Here is a 15,722-nt window from a genome sequence, read left to right on the forward strand (position 1 = left end):
CTGGTAATGATTCAGGTAGACTGGAAAAGCCATCTGCAGCATGTGTGGAGATGGAGCTTCTGTTCTCCTCTGCCTGCAGAGATGAGGCCAGGTTGTTTTTCCCTGGAGCTCTGCGACTGTGGCTTGGTAAAGAGAACCTTGGGATACACTAAGCAGTCTCGGTGTGGCTTCTTCAGTGTTCCTTGGTTGAAGAGTCCTCTTAGTTTAGTCCAAAGTTGATTTTTCCAGATGATAGTTCTTAAAATTAGTTTGTAATCCACTTTGGTTCTGGGAGGTAGATGTTGGTACGTCTGCCTACTCCAGCGCCTGGTTTTGGAATCAGAATTACGCTTGCCTCATAAAAGGAGCTTGGAAGTCTTCCTTCCTCTTGAATTTTTTTGAAATAGCTTGAGAAGGATAGGAGTTAGTTCTTCTTTGAGTATTTGGTAGAATTCACTTGTGAAGACATCAGGCCCAGGACTTTTCTTTTTTGGGAGTTTTTTGATAACTGTTTCGATCTCATTTTTTGTAATTGGTCTGTTTAGGTTTTCTGATTCTTCCAGATGAATTTTTGGAAGATTATATGTTTCCAGGAATTTGTCCATCTCATCTAGGTTGTCTAGTTTTTTGACATATAGTTCTTCATAGTATTTTCTTACAATATTTTGTATTTCTGTTGTATCAGTTGTTATTTCTCCACTCGCATTTCTAATTTTATTTATTTGAATCCTCTCTCTTTTTTTCTTGGTGAGTCTGGTTAAAGGTTCATCAATCTTGTTTACCTTTTCAAAGAACCAGCTCCTAGTTTCATTGATCCTCTGTATTGTTTCTTTAGCCTCTGTCATTTATTTCTGCTCTGATCTTTATTATTTCCTTCCTTCTACTACCTCTGGGCTTTACTTGCTGTTCTTTTTCTAGTTCTTTTAGATGCAGGGTCAAGTTGTTTATTTGAGATTTTTCTAGCTTCTTAAGGTATGCCTGTAATGCTATGAACTTCCCTCTCAGGACTGCTGTTGCTGTGTCCCATAAATTTTGAGTTGATATATGCTCATTATCATTCATTTCTAGGAATTTTTTTATTTCTTCTTTGATCTTATTGTTAACCCATTCGTTATTTAATAACATGCTATTTAGTTCCATGTGTTTGAGTATTTTTCAGTTTTTCTGTTGTGGTTGAACCAGTTCCTAACTCCCCAGTCCCTGGAAGCGGAGCCTCTCTGGGCTGGCACCAGAGTACCTGGGTTTAAGTCTTACCACTGTGGCTCACTGTGTGGTGGTAGGCATCTTGCTTAGCTTCTCTGAATATTGGTTTACTCCCCCGTGAGACAAGAAGATCATTCCCGCTTGTCCCACATCTCCAGGGGCAGTTGTGAACATCGGAGCTGTAAGGGCATTTTGTAAAACATAAGGCAAGCTATTTTTAGTTAATTTTTTTTACTATTAGCTGATACCTGATCAACATGTATTCTCTCCCAGGTGACACACTTACTTAACAGGAGCTTTTGTAACCTTTGTGTAAAAGACCAAGGTTGGCATTTCAGGCACTGGGATGGTTCAGTTAAGAAGGTGCCCCACTCCCTCCCGGGGAAAGACCTCCTGCCCTTCTCTCTAACCAGGCTTTAAGGAGGGCTGTGTGGTTGGGGAGACAGCGTTCTGCTTCTCGCTCTGCCCTCATTTTCTCTGTGAACTCGGGTCAGCAGTAGTCCTCTCCAGGCCCCCGCGTGCCTCACTGTAACACGGATGTGGGTGAACTCAGTGAATTTTAAGCTGAGGATTTGGAGTTAGGCTGAGTCTTGTCAGGTGGTTGCGGCGGGGGCGGGAGGTTGCTGGAGCTGGCGACGTGTGACCACCCTTTGCTGCTGCTCAGGCTTCCTGGAGAAGAACCGGGACACCCTGCACGGAGACATCATCCAGCTGGTCCACTCCTCCAGGAACAAATTCATCAAGCAGATCTTCCAGGCTGACGTCGCCATGGTAACGTCGGGGCAGGGCTTCCGTTGGGGAGGAAGGGTCCTCAGAAGCAAGGCTAGTGTCTAGGCACCCCTTGTCCAACGGCTTCAGCTGAATTCCTCCAGCTGCAGAGCAGGAGCAGTGCTTTCCTGTGGCTCCAGGAGGGGTGTTCAAGGTCCTCCCATCTGGTCTTTTTGAACTGATGGGGGGGGGGGTGCAAGGCCCAGACGAGGGTCACATAAGAGGTCACAGAGCAGAGCCTGATCAGAACTTAGTTGACCATGCTGGTCCCCCCTCTCCACCTGGACCTCCTGCTGCTAATGGGAGCACATCCAGCCGTAAAGACATGGGTGGGTGTAGATGTTCACAGAAATGGCATCAGGGATATACTTGTGCCAGTCCTGGACCCTAGACAGGGGTAGGGGATGTCCCGCCCTCTATATTTCCTTTGTCCCTAGACTTAGGTAGGCTGGTGGACTTTTTCCTGCAGGATCAAATGACTTTTTATTCCATATTTCCTCTTGCTCCACGGCTTCTGCAGGGAGAGCAGAGCCGTTGCCCCCTTGGTGCCTATCCAGGTGCCTCTGACGCCCCAGCCCCTGACCTCTGCCCTGAACATTCTTGTCTCGCCCTGGTGGGTTTTGCTCTCGGTTTTCTGACCCACCACATTCTCCTTGTGCCCCCCCCCCCCCATCTCGCCCTGCTCTGTGGTTCCTGTTATAGTTTCTCTGTGGTTATTCATCGGGCACTCTCCGCCAGTCAGCAGCTTCTGCGAAGGTAAAGACCCCAGAGGCCTCAGCTGCCCCTGGGACTAGGCTCTGTCCTTGGTCCCCACGGCACTGAGGCTTGGGGGAAGAGCTGACTTTTTTTTTTTTTTTCTGGAGTGGTTTTTTTGTTTGTTTTTTTTGTGGAGTGGTTTGTGGAGTGGTTTTGTTTTTTGGGGGTTTTTTTTGAGTTGTGTGTACTGCAGGCATCTCAGTTTCTTAAAAAAGGAAACTGAGTCTTAGAAAAAGAGGCAGACTTGTCCAGCTACTCTGTGAACCAAGAGCACACCCATGTCTCCCAAGTCCTCTGCCCCCAAGGAGTCAGGGCCAGCTCCTCTACCAGGCCCTGCTAAGCGTTTCCATGTCTGCAACCTGGTGATTCCTCTCTGATAACCTGTGGCATAGGAAGAGCAGGTGGCATTTTTCTGCATTTTGGAGATAAAAAGCTCAGAGATAAGGTGTAACTCACCCCAAGTCAACATCCTGGAAAGCTGGCCCTAGAAGTCATCACCCCTGGACCTCCTTAGGTCCTGGGCAGCATCTCTGGGGCGTCCTGATCACCACCTTCGGGTCCTGGCTCCCAGGGTGCTCAGGTCCCTGAGACTCTGGGGACCCCTTCGCAGCGGCAGAGCTCTGCCATCCTGTTTGCCTCCCTTTTCTCTTCTCGACCCCCAGTTTCCTGTCTGCCTACTCTGGCATCCTCTCACATTCCGTCTTAACGCCTAGCCCCTCTTCCTTCTTGAATGTCTGGCATCCCTCCGCTGCCCAGAGTTCTGAAACAGTTCAGGAAAGCCACAGGAGCAGAGCAGGGCACCCACAGGCCAGGGGCAGGGAGTGTGTCTCTGTCTTCTGCCCATGGATCGGCCCTGGCACCCCTCCCCCCAGGCTGGCATTGTGGCTCAGTTTGTTGACGGTGAATGTAGGGCCACCATCAGAAGGGGGCCCCAAGCATCTGAAGCACCAGCACCCAGCCGTCCTATCCCAAACCCACCTATCACAGGGCCCATGGCATTGATGACACAAGTGGGCCTCGGGCTCTCCCAGCCCAGCTCCTGTCAGGCCCACCACTCCTTCTGGTCTTGGATAGCCCTGGAACACTGAACCCCGTCCCCTCCTACCACCCCTTCTCCTCTCACCCAAAAGCATCTGGAGACATCAGGGGGACTTGCCATAAAGTTTATAGTTCTAAGGGCCCTTCCCCTGGACCCTGGGACTAGAACCTACTTGCTGAGGAACCACGGAGAGGTCCAAGCGTAAGACTGACCCCAAGGTCTCCAGAAATGGCCCACTCAGGAGGGGGTTTCTGGAGCACAGCAGTGACATATTTGATACTGATGACAGTATCAAATGGTCTTCTGGACCAGGCTGGGAGCTTTGCACTACATTTCTCACCTCATTCACTGCCCACATCAAGGGTGTGAGTATTAACTACCACCCGCAGGCTACAGCTGCAGACGTTAGGGCCCAGAGGGGTCCAGCAGCTTGCTCAAGCTCATGCCAGGATTGGTCCAGGTTCGTCTCAGGTAGGTACAGGGGCTTGTCCAAGGTCACATCCAAGAGAGAGCTAAAGAGAGGCTTTCCAAGCCCCTGCTTTTTTTTTCGCTACATTGTGCTGTCTCTAAGCATCACCTCTAGGAAAGAGAAAGTACTTTGTAACCACTAGAAGTGTGATAGTTCTGTTATAGGAACATTGAAGTCAGCTTGGCGAAGTGTCAAGTGTGAAGTCAGAGCTAGTACAGTGTACTGGCTTCAGGGCTCCCCTCAGGTGGAAGCCCAAACGCCTCCATCCAGTCCCCTGAACTCATGTCCTGCAGAGGCCCCCTCCCCCCTCTGAGTTCCCATCCTTGTCTCCCCAGGGTGGCCCGGGCAGCCCCACCCCAACCATTGTTTCAGGAGAGATCAGCTGACCCATAAAGAAGGTAGTTCTTCCAGGGCATTGAGCACTCAGATTAATGTCTAACTCCAGTCACATGTCTCTGGGTTCCTGAGTCCATAGGATACTTTGTTCCTTCTTTGTGCAGGTAGCTTCTCCTGCCTGCAAGTCCCCAGCCTCATTGACATCACGTGCAGGTACCTGCCCCTCGGATCCCTTCTGTGGAGTCATTTCATATTAAAGTATACTGCTCACAAAAATTAGGGGATACTTCGAAATGAATATGAAGTGATATAATATCCCTTAATTTTTGTGAGCGGAATATATAGTATGTCAGGTGGTGATACATGATACTGAGAAAAATTAAGGAGTGGGGAAGGCTGGTGGTGGAGCTTTACAATTTTGGATAGGGAGATCAGGAAAGGCCTTAGGGAGATGCTGATAAGGATGTAAAGAAGCCAGCCACGTGCATTATGGAGGAAAAGCATTGCCGGGAGAGCAAACAGCAAGTGAAATGCCCTAAGGTGCTTCTCAAGCCCCAAGCCTGCCTGGTGCCTAGTAGGAACAGCACAGAGGTTAACTGGAAGGGAGTGGGCAAGGTGGGGGAGAGACTAGCAGTCACTGGGACCAGACCTGTGGGACATTGTCAGTCCTTACTCGGAGCTCAGCGTTTATGCTGCGGGACTGGGGGAGCCCTGGGGGGGTTGAGCGGGGTAGACATGGCTGGGCTTGTGTGTTAACAGCCTCACTCAGGCTGCTGTGTCAGCAGCAGAGTGGAGGACGGTGTGCAGTGGGAGAACAGAAGCAGGGAGACCCGTGTGGAGGTTACTGCAATAATCTGAGAGAGCCATGCTGGTGGCTTGGACTGGGCTGACAGTGGAGGAAGTGGTAAGAAGGAGTCAGACCCTGCTATGTTTTGGAGAGGGAGCCAAGAAAATGCTGACCTAATGGATATGAGAGAAGAGGAGTTGGGGATGGTTCCTAGATTTTGAGCATGAGCAATTGAAAGGTGGACAATGCCTGGGAGCCCATGGACACTTGGAACCAGCTCAGCGCCCCTTCAGTTCAGCAGTGCTGTTGGCTGTTACTGTGCCAGGCCCTGGGCAGAACAGCCAACAATGCAGACCCACCTGTCCTCATGGGGCTTACAGCTCAGCAGAAAAGACAGACTAAAAGTAGTTCCTGTGTGATGATCCAAGTCAAAGAGGGGAGTGGGTTGTGTGTGTGTTGTTTATATGTGCTGTGTGTGTATGCTTTGTGTGTCCGCACAGCTACCTTCTGTGTGTGCTGTGTACATTGTGTGTTGTGTGTTGTGTGCTGTGCGTGTTGTGTGATCTGTGTGCTATGTGTCTGTGTGTGCTGTGTATGAGTGTGTGTCTGTGTTTGTGCTGTATGTGTGCTTATGGGGCTCTAACAGGCTGGGCACAGCCCTACCCGGACAGCTCCCCCTCCAAGTGGGGGTCACCCAGTGCTGCTGCTGGGTCAGGTTTGGGGGCAGCCAACCTGATGTTCACCCTACTCCAATGCAGATACTCCTCAGCTATCTGTGGCAAACCCTTAGATTATGTTCCAAATAAAATAAGGTGGGGCCACACAGTGAGAGTGGGAGGCCCCTGCGTTTTCTCAGGAGGCTGATCCCGCTCTCCGCCCAGCCTGCTGCTGGACCACTAATCCCATGGGGGGGGGGGGCACAAGCAGCAATCTCCCCCACCCCAGGCCAGGTTTCCAGGGTGCTGTTTACTTGCACCTGCCACCCTCATCACAGCCTTGTCAGCCAGGTGGATGGCACTAGTCCTGTTTAGGACGGGGGGCTCAGTGCTCAGTGTTTAGTGTCCTCCCGGGATCCCACAGGAGGTGGTGGGGCCAGGTTTGAATTTAGGTCTGTCTAACCTGTCTCTAGGGACGACCCCAGTACCCTGAGGTGACCAAGTTTGTCCACTCATTTATTCCTGGAAAGGGAAACTGAAGACTCAGAGAAGGGCTGCGTCTTGCCCATCTTGCCTAGAATCATTCAGCACACCAGGGCAGGAGCCCAGAATGCCCTAGGCCCCCTGCAGAGCTCTTCTGGCCCAGGTCCTAGGAGACTCCCTGGAGGGGGCGCCTCTAGGGTCCAAGCTCCAGCCTAGACTGGGCAGGTTATAGGAAAACCCCACGTGCTGGGCAGCCTGCTTTCCCCGGCTGTTCTCCCTTAGGCTCTGACCCCACTGACCTCCTGCCCTCCCTTCCCTTCCTGGAGAGCTAGAGGGGCACAGGTCAGCCCCTCCCATCGCTGTGGTCCTTCCCCCCAGGGCGCCGAGACCAGGAAGCGCTCGCCCACACTCAGCAGCCAGTTCAAGCGGTCCCTGGAGCTGCTGATGCGCACCCTGGGCGCGTGCCAGCCCTTCTTCGTGCGCTGCATCAAGCCCAACGAGTTCAAGAAGCCCATGGTGAGCGGCCCTGGCTGGGGGGGGGGGGCGGCCTGCGACGGCGTGGGGCTGGGGTGAGGAAGGGGCCAGGCCTTGGGGGCCAGGGTGTGAGCTGGCAGGTGGCCCACACATTGGAGATGTGAGACGGGTGGCTAAACCTCGGGGAGGTTAAGGGGCTTGAGGCCGCAGAGCCCAGAGCCGAAATCCTCACTGAGCGCCTTCTCCTTCCAGGGTCTGGGGTGTGTTGTTTACCACAAGGCTCTTCCCAGAGGCTGGGGGTGGAGCCCGAGGGGTCTGGGGTGGGAGGAAGGCAGGAGGCCAGGGCTGGGCCAGGGAAAGTGCCTAGAGGGAGAGGAAACAGGTGGCGGAAGCCAGCAATCTGAGTGCTGGCCCTGCCTCCTGCCCGGAAACAGTCCCCAGAGCGGACTGACCAGCACCCTTGGGACTCAGGACCAGGTCTGCAGAGGCATACGTTTCAAAGAGGTCTCCAGCGAGCTTCCTATCTAAAAAGCAGGAGGTCCAGACAGGGGCCTGCCAAGGCAGTTGGGTACCATCTTCACTGCTCTCAGATACCTCCGGAAATTTCTGTGGGCCCCGACCTCAACACTGTGGCCTGGACCTTGACGGCAGGACATCCTCACTGCTCTCTTGCCTTCCTGCCTCCTTTCCAGGCCCCCTTCCACACAGTGAGGGGCAAGATTCTCAAATGCAGATGGAACCCGCCACTCCCTGCGGCCTCCCTAGCCAGCCTGGGGGGGGGGGTCTTCCCAGCCCCCTGGGAGCCCCGGCTGGTCCTGCTGTGCTGCCTCTGCTGCCGTCACAAAAACAACTTTGTGCCAATTAGAAAAGTGTACTTCTTTTAAAAAATTCTTTTATTCCCCCAAAGACTTTGTTTATTGATTTTTCGAGAGAGGAGAGAGAGAAGAAAAGGGGGTGGGGAGGCATCAACTCGTAGTAGTTACTTCTCATATGTGCCTTGACCAGGCAAGCCCGGGGTTTCTAACCGGTGCCCTCAGCATTCCAGGTCAGTGCTCTATCTACTGCGCCACCACAGGTCAGCCTGTATCTCTTTCTTAAGACACTTGGCTATCAGCAACCAGAAAGTTGTCTGAATAATTACAAATCTACAGTGGCTGTCACCTGAAGGCACCCAGCACCCGCACAACCATAATTTTGGCATGGGTTAGCCTCCTCAGTCCCAATAAAGCCCCCAACATGTTCTGAACTTTCAGGCTTTCCACGACTTTGCACACTCTCTCCCAAACCCTCTAGCACCCTCCAGGGTTCAAGCAAAGACCTCCTCCTCCAGGAAGCCTCCTCCAGATGTCCCTAGGCAAATTAAGCCATCTCTCCTCTGCTCATCCCATGGGAGGGTCTCATTTCTTGCAGCTCTGTGGGTTTGAACTGCAGATCAAGTTCGGTCCACCTTTGCTCCTCATCTGCTGTGTGGCCTTGGCCTCTCTGGGACTATGTCTGGGGCTGGGGAAATGCAGAGCAGGGCTGGCCTCCCAGCAGGCCCCTCCTGCACTGACACCCTTGGCTCTGGGCAGCTGTTCGACCGGCACCTGTGCGTGCGGCAGCTGCGGTACTCCGGGATGATGGAGACCATTCGAATCCGCCGAGCTGGCTACCCCATCCGCTACAGCTTCGTGGAGTTCGTGGAGCGGTACCGAGTGCTGTTGCCTGGCGTGAAGCCAGCCTACAAGCAGGTTCAAAGCTGGGGCGTAGACGGTGGGAGGGAGGGTTCCCGCTCTGGGCTGGGCGGGGCCTGTTTTCTCATTGAGACTGTGTGCTGGGCATAACATCAGCCTGGCCACCTCAAGTACAGCTGGGAAGCCTGGGCATCAGGCAGTAGAATGTACAGAGGGCTTCGATGGCTGCACTTGGTGGGCATCGACACCATGCATGTGGTGTAATGGATGAGATCAGGGCCACCAAATGGGCCCTGGGTGTTAGATGTGGGAGACGGTTTTGCAGTCATCCTGATGAGCTACGGTGAACAGTGAGGGTAAGAAGGCCAGACCAACTTGGGGTCACAAAGCGAGTCAGGGGCAGAGCTGGAGCAAGAGCCCTGCTTCCTTGGGAGATACACTGAGGTGGCCTTTCCAACTGTCCATTCTCCTGTACCCCCCCACCCAGGACGACCTTCGGGGGACATGCCAGCGCATGGCTGAGGCTGTGCTGGGTACCCATGATGACTGGCAGATTGGCAAAACCAAGATCTTTCTGAAGGTGAGAAAGGCTCTAACTCTGACTGCCTTGGGGGCTGTGAACCCCATCAAGGTGGGAATGGGCCCTAGGGGGCCACTTTAGAGAAGCTGCAGCATCAGATGGGGTCCATGCTGGGCCTTTGCATCCAGTTCTGCAATCTGCAATATGACAAGTGGGCGGGGAGTGAGGCCTTGGAAGGGAGGGGCAGTTGGTATTGAGCCCATCTGTGACCAGGGGTGGGTTCAGAGCACTGACTCTGGGTGAGAAAACAGAAGACCAAGTGGGCTTACCAGGGAGGCCTGGGTTCAACCCTGAACCAGTGGCTGTCTTTCCTGGGACTCTGGGCAGGTCACTAGCCCTTTCTGAGCCCCATTTCCCCATAAAATGAGATGTGATTGGGGAGGGGTGATTTTTGAGTGTATCCTTAGGTCCTGTCCTGTGGTTTCCTGCCAGGCAGGGTTCACCCTGGGCTCTGGGGGGCGCTGTGTCACTACCTCACTCGGTAGTGTCTGGGGGCCTGTTCCTACCCTCCCTAAGCACACCCTGGAACTCGCTGGCTCCACCATAGCCTGAGCAGCACATCAGAGCCCAGCAGATGGGGACGGGGCAGGGCTGAGAGCAGGAAGCTAGGTTGTGGGGAGTCCTGGCCTTGGAGCAGAGCTTGCTGGGAGTTGGTGGTGGCGGGGCAGCTGCAGCAAGGACAGTGTGAGCTCCCAGTACGTGGCTTCCCCATTTCCATTTCCGTTGTACTAGATTTCTGGCTGTCTGGGTACTGGATGGGACTCGGGTGGGGCAGACCATCTGTGTGGAGGGGAGGAGGAGCCAGGCCTGAGCTGGAAGGAGTCTTGGGCTCCAGCATAATTCCTTCCTGGCTGAAGGGCCATGGGCCCTTTCTCTCTGTCTCTCTAAAATCAATAAAATTAAAATAATTTAAACTATATAAAAAAGGATTGGAACACAAGGGACTGCCTTGAGTGGCCAGTCCCTTCATCTCCCTGAGCCTGCATTTCCTCATCAGAAAATCTGTGCACTGTTTCTTGCCTGCGTATCTCACAACTGCCCAGACCCCAGCGGGGCTCTCTGTCTATGATTTTATTTAGTTGTCACAGCATCCAGTGAGGCAGGATTATTATGCCCATTTCAGAAGCTCAGACAGAAAAAGTGAGCTGCCCAAGGGCAGGCAGTGGGCTTCCAGCCTGGGTTGGTCTGATGCCCAGCCATGTAGGTGAGGGAGGAAAGGCAGGTAACACAATGGCACCTAGTGCCAGACAGCTCTGAAGACCATCACTGTCCCCATCCTCACCTCTCTGGGCTCTTCAGAAATGGTGTCCAGAGCCTCAATGTCCACTTCTCATTCATTCATTCACTTACCCACTCAGAAAGACTTGGCTGAGCAGCTCCTCTGTGCTGAGCCCTGTCCACAAGAGGCGTGGTCTATGATTAACTGGTGGATGTGGCTCTCCCACAGAGACTCAGCCTCCCAGGCCGGGGCCCCTGTCCGCCTGGTTTTCTGAGGCCCCGCTCCAACACCTAGTACACCTAGTACAGTATGGACTGGCAATGAAGATATGCAGTTCACGTGTATAGTATGAACGATGAGGTTCTAACTGGAGTGAGCGTTGTGGGTTGGGGATGAGGAGGAGAGGGGCCTGGAGAAGTTGGCAGGGTGTGGATCAGGTAGGGCCTGAATGTGGGGGTGGAGACCAGATGGGGAATCATGGTCAGATCACCATCTTATTTGTTGTAACAGTGTTCTTCCTTAGGGAGGGCCCAAGGGAGCCGTCGAGGTCAGGTGACTGGTTAGGAGGCTGCTGCCAAGATCCTAGAGGGATGTGATGGTGGCCTGGCCCAGGTCAGGGGCTGATATGACAGAGACGTCTGGAAAGACACAGGCTTAGGCAGAAAAGGCCATAGAGATGAAGCCAGTCTGTGTGCCTACTGTGTCCTCTGACTCCATCCAGTCAAATTCGGCTCCTCCTGCTCCATTTGTCCCACCCAGGCCCTTGGGAAAGAGCCACAAGCACCCTTCTCTGTACTGGTGGCTGTGAGAGGCTGCCCGTGGAGCAGGCCAGGGCTGGGAGCCTGTGGGGCCCAACCAAGCCCTAGGCCTGGAATCCAAGTGAAGGAAGAGAGGGCCTTCACTTAGATGCCTGGAGGGCCCTGCTCAGGAGCTCTGTCCTCCAGGACCACCACGACATGATGCTGGAGGTGGAGCGGGACAAGGCCATTACCGACAGAGTCATCCTCCTCCAGAAGGTCATCCGGGGATTCAAAGACAGGTATGTGCTGGGACCAGCTCCTCCTCACTCAGCCCCCACACAGATGTGTGTGTGCTTGGCTCACCTCTGCTCCCCCAGCTTGAATACTAGGAGTAAGCATGCAAACCCATGTGCACACATAGAAACAAGCACACGCATGCATAGCACACGGATGAACACACAGACACTTGATTTACATAGACACACATACGTGGGTTCCTAGCGCCTACACACTTGGACCCTCTGTGGTCTCAAATTTCTAATGAAATTTCTCAAAGAGGAAACTTAAGATTTTATAAATTACAAAGTATGTTCCATGTTCCACGTAAGGGACATGTATATAGCTGTAACAACTGACAAATCAGCAAGACTGACTCGAGTGTGATTCAGGCTCCACAAAAATCCCACCACCTGAACCTTTTTGCAGTTCATCTGGCCACTCCCTCCCTCCCTCCATCCATCCATCTATCCACCCATCTATTCATCTGTCTGTCCATTCATTTCTCCATCCATCCATCTATCCATCAGTCCATCTGTCCATTTGTCCATCCATCCACTATCTGTTCATCTACATGTCTGTCCATCGTCTATCTACTTCCTTCCACAGTTGCTCACTTGCTTGTGTGTGCATCTAGGCATTGGCTTGCCGGCTCATTCACACATGTGCCTATTCACCTTCCACTACCCCCACACTTATTTCTACAGTCAGCAGATACTTGTTGGTTGATGTGTGGTCTCTTTGTCCTCCATAAGGTCGTAAGTAACTGTCATCCTGTAGAAGCCACCTAGTGTGTGCGGGGGAACAGCACTGTGCTCACTCAGTCAGTCAATGTGGGCTCTAGTTCCAACTTCATCAAGTCTGGGGAAGTTTGACAGTAGTGAGTGATGTTCAGAGTGTTCCAATCCTTTTTTATATAGTTTAAATTATTTTAATTTTATTGATTTTAGAGAGACAGAGAGAAAGAAATAATCAATTTCTGTTCCATCCATTTATGCATTCATTGTTTGATTCTTGTATGTGCCTTGATTGGGCATCAAACCCTCAACCTTAGCATATTGGGATGATGCTCTAACCAACTGAGCTAATTCACCAGGGCCCAGAGTGTTGAAATGCTGTCATCTTTCATAATATTTTATATTATTTACTTATTATTTATACATTTATTTACTAAATAAACACCTTAGGAAAGTCTCCTTGTTGGGCTTCTGTGAGAAGCCCAAGAGCAGGCAGGGCAGTATCATTCCACCCACTTTACAGATGAGGAAGTTGAAGCAGAGAAGGTGATACGTTGTTGCCCCAGGACATGTGTCTCAGAGACAGAGCTGGGACTAGTCCTGCTCTCCTGATTCCAAGCCCCATCTGCACCCTGGCTGTCTGGGCACCATGTCTCTGCTTTGATGATCTGCATCGCTGCTGTTTCAGGTCCAACTTCCTGAAGCTGAGGAACGCTGCCACCCTGATCCAGAGGCACTGGCGGGGTCACAACTGCAGGAGGAACTATGAGCTGGTGAGCTTCCCCGAGGAGGCTGCTCTTGGCCCCACAGGCCTTTGAACCCACCCTGTTGCCATAACAGCAGGATGTACCTGTGCCCAGAGACTGGGTGGCCTCCTGCCACCACTCCAGCCTGCCCCTACCATTTCTCCAGCCCAAAGTCCAAGTCTGGTTCTTGTGGCCTTTCCCATCTGGTCAGCAGTGTTTATGCTTTACTTTTGGAATATTTTTTTTAAGTGAGAGGAGGGGCGATTGAGAGACAGACTCCCGCATGCTCCTTGACTGGGATCCACCCAGCAGCCTCTGTCTCCCATCTCTCCACTGTCGGTGGCTGATATTCACATCAACCAAGCTATCCTAAGGGCCTCAGGCTGACACTTGAACCAGTTGAGTCATCCTTAGTGCCCAGGGCTGATACTTGAACCAACCGAACCACTGGCTGCGAGAGGGGAAGAGAGAGAGAAGGTGGAGAAGGAGGGGAAGAAAAGCAGATGGTCACTTCTCATGTGTTCCCTGACTGGGGATCAAACCCGGAATGTCCACATGCTAGGTCAATGCTCTATCCACTGAGCCAGCTGGCCAGTGTCTTCTGGAATGTTTTGATGAGTGTGAGCACTAGGTCATTAGAGACCTCAGAAGGGGCTGGAAGCAGGTGTGTCCCACTGCAGTGGGACGACTGGCTGCACCCTGGCCTGGGGCTGAGAGGCAGAAAGGAAGGAAAGCAGCCCCTGATCTGAGGATGGGGGAGCCAAGGCCACTCCCTGGAGGAGCCAGAACTTACCCCAGGGGAGCCCTAGTCCAAGGAGGACAGAGCTGTTCCTTTGGGGCATGCCGGTGGGAGAGCGGGCCCAGTGCAGTGACAACTGTGGGCAGGATCTGTGTGGAGTTGGGGCTCTGAGTGGGTGTTGTCCCTGCAGATGCGGCTGGGATTCCTGCGGCTGCAGGCCCTGCACCGCTCCCAGAAGCTGCACCAGCAGTACCGCCTGGCGCGTCGGCGCATCATCGAGTTCCAGGCCCGCTGCCGGGCCTACCTGGTGCGCAAGGCCTTCCGCCACCGCCTCTGGGCTGTGCTCACCGTGCAGGCCTACGCCCGGGGCATGATCGCCCGCAGGCTGCACCGGCGCCTCAGGGCCGAGGTGAGGAGTCGGGTCCACAGCACCTGCGGCCTCCAGCCCTGCTGGGGCGACTCCCCTGGAGGGTGCTGCTCCACCTCAGGAGGACAGATCACCTCCACTTGTTGACTAAGGCCTAGGGCCGTGTTTCCTCTGAGAAATGACAAAACTGGGACCAGACTCCTCATTTTCATGCTCCCAGCCAAGGGCAGGGCTGGGGACCCCGGTCACTTGTGAATCTTTGGGAGGTTGAGGTGCACCTAGTTTGGTTTTGGGATCAGTGATGCCCCAGACCTCTGTGGGACCTGGAGAATTTCTCAGAGGCCTCAGTTTCCCTATCTGCCAAATTATTTGGCAAAGTCGCTCCCAGTCCCAGAGCTCAGTCATGATGTGGTGGGGTGGAGCTGGCAGGAAGCACCGTGACAGCTACACACGCCCAACTGGCTCTCCCTTCCCTCAGTACCGGAGGCGCCTGGAGGCCGAGAAAATGCGGCTGGCGGAGGAGGAGAAGCTCCGGAAGGAGATGAGTGCCAAGAAGGCCAAGGAGGAGGCCGAACGCAAGCATCAGGTGAGCGGAGCACGCCCAGCCCTTAGATGTCCTTGCCCCAGGTCAGCGGCCTCCACCCAGCACTGGCCGTCCACCCTGTCCATGTGCTGCCCTCCGTCGTTTGTGTGCGGGGTTCCAGTCCCAGGCCAGGACGAAGGACAGAGGGCTGTGGCCCCAGAGTATGAGGTCTGTGCCCTCCAGAGCACCTTTTCTAGCTGAAAGACAACACTTGCATAAAAAGCCTGAGTTGGTGTGACAGCACTGACTGTCGAGCCACTAGCCATGTGTGGCGACAGCACTTGAAACAACAAAGCACTTTAAGCATAAAATTTAGAAGACAGTAAGAAAAAAAGGAATGTAAATGAGCTCAGTACTATTTTTAAAATATTACATGTTAAGATAGTATTTTTGAAGTATTGGGTTAAATAAAAAGATTATTAAAATTGATTTAACTTATTTCTTCTTACTGTTTTAAGTGTAGCTGCTACACACATGTCTCATGTTACCTTTCTGGTGGACAGCGCTGGTCTCAAGCCTTGACTCCAACCACTCTGGGAGTTTTGGTTGGTGTGGCCCCTCCAGCTGGGGAGGCATGAGCAGGCTTCCTGGAGGAGGTGTTCCCCCTGAGCCCTGAATGGCAGGCGGCAGACTGGGCATCTGTCTGCACTAGGCTCGGAGGGCTGATGGGAGCAAGGCCCAGGGTGGGGAAGCTCGAGGCTCCGTGCTTCCCAGAGGTCAGGAGGCCCAGGCGAAGACTGGGACTGTGGCCTGGGTGCTGCAGGGGCTTGCTCTCTGAGGCTGTCTCCTCCATCTCACCCCCACCTTCAGGAGCGCCTGGCCCAGCTGGCTCGTGAGGACGCCGAGCGGGAGCTGAAGGAGAAGGAGGAGGCTCGGCGGAAGAAGGAGCTCCTGGAGCAGATGGAAAAGGCCCGCCACGAGCCCATCAATCACTCGGACATGGTGGACAAGATGTTCGGCTTCCTAGGGACTTCAGGCGGCCTGCCAGGCCAGGAGGGCCAGGCACCCAGTGGCTTTGAGGTACTAGGCTGGGAGGGGCTGGGGACAGCCTCTGTGTGATGGCTGTGCCCACTCTGAGCAGAGGGTGGCAGCAGTGACCTGGGTCAGGGGCC

At 53.5% G+C, this 15,722-nt stretch overlaps 1 protein-coding gene across 2 annotated transcripts in view; it reads left to right on the forward strand.

Annotated features, from left to right (window-relative positions):
- MYO7A (myosin VIIA) overlaps window positions 1-15,722 on the forward strand; it is a 100,333-nt gene that overhangs the window by 48,180 nt on the left and 36,431 nt on the right. For both annotated transcript variants that reach the window (XM_066369237.1, XM_066369245.1), the window contains exons 15-23: window positions 1,847-1,953; window positions 6,855-6,992; window positions 8,522-8,680; window positions 9,111-9,203; window positions 11,367-11,461; window positions 12,864-12,948; window positions 13,851-14,069; window positions 14,506-14,613; window positions 15,421-15,630. In XM_066369237.1, coding sequence (XP_066225334.1) covers window positions 1,847-1,953; window positions 6,855-6,992; window positions 8,522-8,680; window positions 9,111-9,203; window positions 11,367-11,461; window positions 12,864-12,948; window positions 13,851-14,069; window positions 14,506-14,613; window positions 15,421-15,630 — 1,214 coding nt within the window. The remainder of the gene's footprint in view (window positions 1-1,846; window positions 1,954-6,854; window positions 6,993-8,521; window positions 8,681-9,110; window positions 9,204-11,366; window positions 11,462-12,863; window positions 12,949-13,850; window positions 14,070-14,505; window positions 14,614-15,420; window positions 15,631-15,722) is intronic.

This window comes from Saccopteryx leptura, chromosome 1, assembly GCF_036850995.1.
Source record: "Saccopteryx leptura isolate mSacLep1 chromosome 1, mSacLep1_pri_phased_curated, whole genome shotgun sequence".
NCBI lineage: Eukaryota > Metazoa > Chordata > Mammalia > Chiroptera > Emballonuridae > Saccopteryx > Saccopteryx leptura.